Source organism: Eptatretus burgeri, chromosome 3 (genome assembly GCF_056783735.1).
Source record: "Eptatretus burgeri isolate ZD-2024b chromosome 3, Ebu_testis_v1, whole genome shotgun sequence".
NCBI lineage: Eukaryota > Metazoa > Chordata > Myxini > Myxiniformes > Myxinidae > Eptatretus > Eptatretus burgeri.
Genome location: NC_140963.1, coordinates 42,039,451 through 42,049,450, shown reverse-complemented (window position 1 = coordinate 42,049,450; position 10,000 = coordinate 42,039,451). Strand labels below are relative to the sequence as shown.

The window sequence follows — 10,000 nt, the reverse complement described above, 5'->3', positions numbered from 1 at the left end:
GTGATCGTAAATGTATTGCTGCAATTGCGGTAGGTTAACAGTTTCTTTGACCATGTACTGTGTGTTGATCTTCCATCCATCATTCTCTCATTTTCAGACTCTTCGGGATCTGTGCCTTGTCAGTGTGGGAGTGGTGACTGTAAGTTGAATTGTGTTTATTTAATGTATGTTGTTTATTTATTATTAAACCTCCCCCTCTAGCAGTAATCTTCACTATTGTTTTAAAGGAGCACCACTTTTGTCGATAAGACATCAATGTGAAAGCTGCCACACCACCTGCAGGACTTTATAATGGCTGCTATTACTCCCCCCCACCTTCCACATATTCTTCTTCATTGTGGTTAACTGGACTGCAAGTATAATTGTTTGTATATTGGAACCATATACTTACAGTATGTTACTTTTACATATCCTATTGTGGTAGTTACAGTGTGTTAATTTTATGCTTCGCATGGGACAATTAATTTGAAACCATTGGGTCAATTCGATACCATTTATGGCGGATGGAATGTTTTCACATTTGTGTATTATCGGGTGCACGTCAGGGGCCGCACTTTATGCCACCAGGGGCCGCCACGGGCTCGTGGGCCGTGCACTGAAGAACAGGGCCTTGTAGGATAGGGTGAGCCTTATATCTGTTGTCGGGTTTGTTTCCACAATTAATGCCCCAATTGTTAATGTTACCACTGAGTTTCTTAGACCTATAGGAGTACTAAACCATCATTTAGGTTTTTGGATTTTTTTTTCTTCCTTTTTATTTTTTCCTGCCAATTTCCGAGCTGTATCTTGGAGCCGGCTGGGACTTTCGGAATGAAATTCTGCATCAATAATGGGAATACAAAGTGTGTGGAGGTGACCTAATTTTTGACCTTGAGATAATTTTTAAGGTCATAACCTAATTTGACTTTTTAAAAACATTTTTCACCATGACCTGACTAAGGTTTGTCCAATCGGAATGAAATTCCCCTCTCTCGATAGCCTCGTGCAAGATGCATTTGCACTTGATTTACATCATACCCCTCCAAGTTAAAGGTCAAGATCAAATGACGGTCTGAAAAAAGAAAACGTGTTTTTTGTCATTGTTCAGTTTTTCCAATGCAGAATCTAAAAGACCACTTGGTCTTCCAAAATGTTCTTGCATCATAACAGTGGACCTGCATTGAAGTTGTGCACTTAAAATTTTAATAGTGTCTTTGCCCTTTTTTTTCAGATTGAGCTCATTAACAAAAAACACCTTTTTGATAATAGCTTGAATAATTTTCATGATGTGGAGTTTTTTTTCTGGATAGATTGTAGATGGGAACATAATTTCTTAAGTTACACTCCATCCCGAAATGTTGAAGGTCATGGTCATATGGTGGTTTGAAAATAATATGCCATCATTGGATCACAGGTACCGGGCTTACCTTTGTTTATCGCTTTGTGATCGCAGATATCTTGTTGACATGGAAATTATCGTTTCAATCGGTGCATGTGTAAATGCTTAATTTTCCCGGCATTGGGGTAGGCAGACGGGGAGCAAGTATGTGGGTAAACCTCACAGTAATAATACTCCTCGACTGCTTGAGGCCAGCCTGAGCTTGGTCCATGTGGTTGTGGCCTGAGGCTCATTCCATGCGACAATATATCGTACACAAAAACAATGAGTGGAGCAAAAGAACACACAATTTAGGAGAAATAGCTGCAGAAGGTATGTCTATAAAATGAGCCAAAATAGAGATGAGTTCATAGCGTTTATAATTCCCCTCATTTCCTCCATTTCTCCACCGTTTCCTGTGCTAATATTTCACAACCCGTTTTTGTCCAGATTACCATTATGGGAGGGTTGTGTGAATGCATCAGTACAGTAGGATGTGACCCAATGGGAGTGGTAACGATGGTGTTCTTCCCACGCTCTCCGCTTCTAGGTTCCAATCCCTACGTGAGAGGAACAGCAAGCAAGACAATTTGTCTCGGCGACAGCGCTTGTCTGAGCAATAGATTATACCTGGGAAAGGATGGGGGGTATGCAAAAGGGGAGGGAGGGCACCTGCAAAAAGAAAGGCTTTAGGAAACGCACCATACTTCAAGGATCGGCTCGTGAAGGAGAGGGGTTCAAAGATTCCGAGGAAGCCCCCAACTCTGTGGTTCACTTTATTGAACCAGAATTTCCTCTTTTTTCGCTTTCCAATATAATCAGTCGTTCGACGATCTTATATTTTAATCACAGACACAAAATGTACTGAGATACAATAGAAGAGGATAATTTAGGTTATAATTTTAGTTTACTAATCTGTTACACCATTATGTTGAATAATACTTCATCCATTCCTTATTTATAATTTCAGAAACTTGATCAATCATTGTTTAATCTGAAAACACACCACTGGTTTGATACAAGTTTAGATTGCTGTTTGGTACGGAGTTTGAAACAATGGTTTGATAAGAGGGCATTAGATTCTTCCAAAATTTTGAACCCCTCACCCCCCCCCACCTCCACCGTGAATCAGCACCACACCCACCCCCTACAGCACACTGATTCGCCCTTGAACTGAAGCTATATCCTTGGTTTCAGTAAAATGTGCTCTTTCGCATGAAAATATTTTGAGGGAAACAGCATATTATGAAACCTTGGAGGGTGGGCAAATTTTTGAAAGCTAACTCCAATCCCCCCTCCCCCACCCCACTTCGAAATTCCTGTGTGTCTCCTTCAGATTACCATCTTTATTGTGATATACATATTACATATACTTTGCTGGAATATTTTTTGCATCAGATGGAAGGCAATATTTAAAGTACAAATCATTAATTCAAAAGTTTCACAAGACATTTGCGCAAACGGCAACATATATATATATATATATATATATATATATATATATATATATATATATATATATATATATATATATATATATATATATATATATATATATACACGAGCCTGGTGTTGGCGCAGTGGTTAGGGCAGCGGCTTGGGATCCAAGAGGTCCTGAGTTCAAGCCCCGTTGAGCCACTGAATTAATACACCAGGGGGTTGACTCAGCCTGTCATCCTTCCGAGGTCGGCGAAATGAGTACCAGTATACTGGGCCGGTGTATACCCCGGTTAAAATAGGTGTACCATATCCCTGTGTCGTAAGAGGCGACCAGGGTTGCGTCAGGAAGGGCATCCGGCGTAAAACATGTGCCAAATCACTATGCGGATCATACGGATGATCCGCTGTGGCGACCCCTAACGGGAGCAGCCGAAAGAAGAAGAAGATATATATATATATATATATATATATATATATATATATATATATATATATATATATATATATATATATATATATATATATATATATACAGTATGTATATCAGATGGTGAGCATCGCCATATGTCTCACATGGTAAAACTGCATAATCCACAAAGAACAACAAAGAACCAACTTCAGAGTTGCTTCAACAAGCCTGTGGTCGGTATTGAGGAACTCAGTACTCCGGTAGACCTTACAGTCCTGAATCATCCTCCAGCAACTATCGATGAGCACATGGTCAATCATCTCCTTTGCCACACCATCAGCATTGGAACACCTATTCTGGTTCACAGTTCCAGACCCATGGAGACCGACACAAGTGTCTCATGGCCATCCCTATCAGTGCCATTCGATATATGGAAATCCCTCAAGACTCGAAGAGTATCTCATCTGGGGCACTGATCAACCACAGACTCGAGCGTGGCATAGAATGCGTCCTTCTCGGTGAGATCATTCGCCTCAGTCGAAGCATAAACAGAGACCTGGGAAATGACACCTAAGGAGTGACAAATCCTCGGGCTCATAATACGCTCGTTGACCGGTGTTACCTCAATTATCATGGGAGACAGCTTGTTGGACACAGCTACAGCAACTCCTTGGGTATGGTAACCATCACAGCGACGAGACCAGTAGTAGGTGTAAACACCCGCCATGATCTCGCCGCTATCCGCTCATCGAACATCAGAGTGCTGCAATACCGAGTCCAAACCTCAGAGAGTGGTGTTTGCGGAGAGAATTGAGTTGCTTCAGTCAGAAGCCCAGATCCCATACAGGCCAGGGCTTTTAAATTTTGGCATTTTTTTTCGTTGTTTTCTAAAATTAATTATTATCTTTCTCAATCCATCACTGGGGGAATTTCTCTTGTTTGTTTTTCTTCTCCAATTTTTTGATCCATTCCACCTCCTTGTTATGTTCTTTCCCATCTTCATAAATTCCTTTCCAGAAGTCTTCTAGTTAATTTTTTTTCAGGGGGAATTGACACTTTCTGCTTTTGTTTCCCAAGTTTGCGGTGGAATATTTTTGGGTTACTCTCAAACATGTGGTTTTGTTTTCTCCCTTTGTTGGGTTTGTTGTACTTTTTTATCTTCCTTGTTATTATTTCTCTTTTGAGTTTGTTTTTAGGACACAGTAACACGTGGTCATTGTCTTCAATTCCATATTTGATTTTTATCTTTTAAATTTTCTTCTTTATTTTCGGGCTGCGATTTCCTCTGGAATTGTTGTATCTGTCCTGTCTCTTTTCCCAATTGTTCTCTCTGTCTTTCAAGTGTTTGCTTCCATGGTGGTGTTTGGCTTTTATTCATTGGAAGTGGTCTTTTTTTTTCTTGTTATGTTGTTTTCTTTTTACTTTTTCTTGAATAAACAGAGACCCTGCAACATGCACAATATTGATTTCTTTCAGAGGAGATGATGTTGGTATCATTTTTCTCATCACTTAGTTGGTTCGCTTTATTAACATTTTCGTTTGTTGTTTTGTATTCTGTGTGGTTTGGGCCGTTTCCCAAATGGTATCATTATCATCTCTTCCAGGTTATTTTGTTCTTCATCATGGTCATCTTTCTTCTGTCCTCCATTCTGTTGATTTCCCTCATTTGTGTTGTTGGTTCTTATCTCCACATGTGGCTTTCAGAAAGTGGAATGGTGTTCTCCAAGGTCTCCTAGTATCCACCCCATTTCAGTAAAGGATGGTGGGGTGTGGGGTTAATGATAATGGACCAAGTAGTGAAGTGTTGTTCCCAGGACTCTTTTCAGGATTCTCACTGAGTACTAGGCAACTTCCAACTGGATTTCCTTTGTAGTCATATTCCCAGGGATGGTTTTTAAGATCTCTGTGAAGTTCTTCTTCATCATTCCTGGTGCTCCAATGATCACTGGTACAATTTGGGCGCTCTTCAAATTCCAGGATCTATTCACTCCATTTTCGAGGTCATGGTATTTGGTTATTTTCTTGCTTTCTGCATTGTTTAGGCCGAAGTCACATTTGCTATACGGCGGCCGTACGCCCTCTGAATTGACAGAAACGTGCGGTGGCAGCAGAGTTTGGCCTCAGGGTGGCCCTCTGCCGTTTGGCTATATTTTACAGGCTGTAGGGTCGCCGTGGAATTATAGCGCAGAGTTATAATTTTTTCATTTCTACGTTCGACGTAGCAATTCCACAAGCCGAAACAAAAGAACTGGTAAAAATAAAAATAAAGAGAACCCACTCGTTACCGTCCATCTGGCCGCACGTTCGCCTTAGGCCCCCCTGCGGTCGCCTTGCGGGCACCTTGCGTCTGCCTTGAAAATTCTATGGCCGCCGCAGGAACGTCCTTCGGTCACCGTGCGACATCAAATCAAAGACCGTACAGCACCCCCACGTTTTCGGTCTCCACAATTTATAAATACCCCGTGTGGCCCCCCGAAAAATAAAAACATATGTGACTGCTACATTGTGTGACCGTGGAAATACTGCGGCCACCGTATAATTGCTAGTGGCCGTAGATTTTGTCGACCCCACGGCCGCCGTGGCAAATGTGACTTAGGCCTTCGGCCAAAGTCACTGGGAAATGGTTTTTTTTCGCAATTCTTTGTTTTCTCTGTTCACGCTCAATGGGATCGTCACGTTGTATGTGAACCTTTCTTCCTTGTTCCCGATTTTTGCTTTTGGTTGTTTTTGAAGTGTTTGAAGTTTTCACAGATGTGCCAGTGGATTACTCTCCAAACACTGTTGTGCCTCTGGTTGCACAGCTGTTCTTGCATGAGTTTTTCCCTTCCCAATAACAGGTGGCTTGTATTCTCTGTTTCTACCTTGCAGAACCTACACTTATCTGATTGACTCAGTCCTTCCCTTTTCTTAAAGGCATTCATGTAGTGTTTCTGGTCTTGGACATTAATAACGATTTGTTCTCCATTCCAGTTTAGCTTACCTATTCTTAGCCATTCCAATGAGCATTCTTTGTCCATGCCCAATCTGTCCAACTATTTTTTAATTTTTAAATTTTTTTTTATCTTCACCACCGAAGGTGGAAGGAGGTAATGTTTTCACCACTGATGGTCTGTTTGTTTGTTTGTTTGTTTGTTTATGTGCAGGATATTGCAAAAAGTTGTGGACAGGTTCAGACGAAACTTGGTGGACACATTGGGTGTGTGACAAGGATGAATTGATTCAATTTTCGTGAAGATCCGAATCCAGATCTGGATCTCATAATTTAAGTGATTCTTCACCATTGAGAAATAGGGCTAAACCGATATATAGCATGATATCTCAAAAAGTTGGGGAAAAAGTATCCAGATCCGGATGTGAGATGTATTTTTTTTCAGGGGGAATTGACACTTTCTGCTTTTGTTTCCCAAGTTTGCGGTGGAATATTGGAATTCCAATGGAATATTGGAATAGATGTGGAATATTAATTCACAAAGCGATTCTTCACCATTGAGAGATGGGGCTAAAAACGTTATTATTATTGGGCCTGATATGTTCTGTTGGACCAGGCATTGCGCGGTACAGGTATGCGCTCTACCGAGTGCCCTTCAAGTTAGTTTTTTTCAATATCTTCCTGTTCTTTTATCATTTTCCCCGTTGTCATATATCTGTTGATATTTTGCTTTATATTTTTCTTTCGTCTTTTTTGCTATCATTAGGGCTGCATTCATTGCTATTTCGGTTTCATGGGTGACATCTTACATAATTGCACCTGTCTTTGGAATTTTTTTGCGAGGTGGGTTCCGGATACCTTCTCTGGCTTTCCGTCTTTGTTTGCATACAGATTGGATTATGTAGTCTGTTGCACTTTTCACGTATTCAGCTAATCCGACAAATGTCATTCTGTGCTCTTGGTTGATTTACATCAGGCCAATACCTCCTCCTCGTCTCGGCAGCTAGATTATCGAGATGCCCTGATTTTTGTGGATGGTGACGAGTTTCCTTGTTTTGACATCTATTTTATTGATTACCGTTTTGTGCCCAGTTTATGATTCTGCAGCAAAATTGGAATACTGGCATTGCAAGTTTGTTGATGGCTTTGATTTTGGTTCTCAGGCGAGGTGTGCGTGCGTGCGTGTGTGCGTGTGTGCGTGTGTGCGTGTGAAGTTGTGTGACCCGATCAATAAGGGGTTATTTATACTTTAGTAAGCCATTAAGATTGATGTTTCAAGCTGTGGCATGAATTAACCCAGGAGTGTACCATGGCAATTTTGGGACAAATGGCCTAATTTCCTTTTTTGAGGGCAGTTTCTCAGTCTCATGTTGTCGTTTTTTGTTTTTTTCTATGATTTTCAGACATACAAACATACTTAGACAATTGCCTTGTGGGGATGGGGGGGAATGCCCATGACCTGATGCCAGGTACCCTCAGCCCATATGAAAACTTTAGGGGAGATTGGTCAAGGGGTATTGAATTGTATAGAAATCAACGAAATCACACACACACACACACACACACACACACACACACACACACACACACACACACACACACACACACACACACACACACACACACACACACACAAATGTATGAGTCTTGGACTACTTGTGGGAGCATTGCTTGCAAAATGATTTTAAAGATTTTCATGCCAATTTGTTTTTTTTCAACAAAAATTATTATAGTGCTTCTCTTGTATAAATTGTTATATCCCCATCCTGTGTATTGTTGGTTGTTATCTCCAAGTGCCGGGTTAACAAGGTGGAATAGATTCATTTTGAGTAAAGGGAAGGGAGCTGCTGTGTAGTTGTGACCAAGCTGTGTAGTTTTCTTCTCAAAGTTTTGTCCCGAGGGTTATTTTGGGGATCGCCACCAAGCCCAGACACCTTCCAACTGCAGTTCTTTTGTCTTAATATTCCCAGGGATGTTTTTTTTAAGATCTCTGTAAGGTTCTTCTTCATCATTCCAGTTGCTCCAATTATCACTGGCACAATTTCGGTGCTCTTCAGCTTCCAGGATTTCACTTTATTCTTGAGATCCTAGAATTTGGCCATTTTCTTAATTTCTGTTTTGTATAGGCCAAAATCGCTGGCAACTGATATCGCAACAAGCAATGCCGTTTTTTTTTTTCATTTATACCTCAGTGCTATATCTGGTTGCAATGCTTTGTTTTATGGCAAAAAAAAATTATTTCCACTAAAAAATTGAAGTGTGTGTGTGTGTGTGTGTGTGTGTGTGTGTGTGTGTGTGTGTGTGTGTGTGTGTGTGTGTGTGTGTGTGTGTGTGTGTGTCCATAACTCCAAAACCATGAAACTTATCAGCTTGAAACTTTGCATGCCTACCAAGAAAACTCCAAAGAAGTGCAAGAGTGAAAATTGGGTGTTTGGGTTAATTAAAACACCCCTTTTGAAGATAATTAACAGCCTTATTTAATTATATCCTTCAACAGGCGATCCTCAACCACATCGTTTTCTGGGACTTCAGGCGTTTCCTGGGTAACCTCGCTGGGGTCTGAAGCTGCCATGTTTTTTTGGACTGCTCAACCATGCCTTGACTTGGAACAGGCCACAACGATTTCTTAACCATAAATTTGTTTTCACTTTTCTCATTCATATGATCGAATGCCTGTTCATCATCGCTATGAATCGCTGAGTACATCACAATGCTTATAAACACCGAGACATCAGCGTTCGTGGCTTTATTTCATTTCCACACATGCGATCACCACGAGTATCTCATACACTTAGGAGAATTACAAAATTTAAGCTCCAGAATTGAACTTGCAAGCAGTTCTGATTCCTAGAAAAGTATTGAATTGTCCAATTCCGACATATTTGACATTTTGGGCATCTCCAGGAGGTGTATGCTTAATGTTGCTAATCGTGTGCCAAACGAATCGTTTCTTATCAACCGTTTTATTGAGTGCTTGCTTCAGTGCTTAAGCCATTTGGGGAGTGCTCTCCAAGCTGCTTGGTTGTTCGTTTTGGTCAAAGTACCAGTGCTGTCAATGGAGCATCGATTAGACAGACGTACGTTTCCGCCTGTGTTGGGCCCTGCGGTGCCGTGCAGTTAGTGCCTTGGGAGGTGTCTCATCCTCTGAAAATGTGCAATTTTATTTTTACAGGACATCGTTTTGTTTTACCTTTTTGTGCGATCTCCTTTAAATATAATCCACCCCTCACTTTGACATCAGTCCATAAATAAAAAAACAATAAGGTCCATCCGACCACGTGTTTGCCGTGATATGGTTTGGAAGGCAGATATCAGAGATTGACATTTTGTGTTCTGGTCCTTGATATATTTCTCAATTGAATTTTGCTAATTTCCCACTTGGGTTCCTCTTTCAAAGATCTCTGTTTAAAGGTCAATCTTTGTTTTTGTCCTTTTTATGTATTTTTTGCGTGTGTACATTTTCACGTTTGTGCATGTGCATAAACTGCATTACCATCACAGAACTTTGTGTGTGTGTGTGTGTGTGTGTGTGTGTGTGTGTGTGTGTGTGTGTGTGTGTGTGTGTGTGTGTGTGTGTGTGTGTGTGTGTGTGTGTGTGTGTGTGTGTGTGTGTGTGTGTACGTGCAAGTTGCTTTTGTTGCCTGCTATCGCCACATGTTGGAGGGTTTCAGGAGGTGAAACAGACCTGCAAGGTCTCAAAAAGTTTGTGTGAGTCATTGCTGCAAAATGTGCCGAGACCAAGAACTGACCGAAGGGGCTGAATACATTTGCAACCCACGAATTTTCATTTGTTGGCTCCAGGTTTGAAATGATGTTCCATTGAAAAATGGTTTCTACATAATTAGTAATTCGTCTGAATGTGGCA

At 40.9% G+C, this 10,000-nt stretch overlaps 1 protein-coding gene across 1 annotated transcript in view; it reads left to right on the top strand.

Moving 5' to 3' along the window:
* The window catches only part of LOC147029769 (uncharacterized), a 60,356-nt gene extending 50,891 nt beyond the window's left edge, over positions 1–9,465 (top strand). Inside the window, exon 3 of the mRNA XM_085873098.1 lies at positions 8,633–9,465. Coding sequence (XP_085729224.1) covers positions 8,633–8,698 — 66 coding nt within the window. The 3' untranslated portion in view covers positions 8,699–9,465. The remainder of the gene's footprint in view (positions 1–8,632) is intronic.
* The last annotated feature ends 535 nt before the right edge of the window (positions 9,466–10,000 follow it).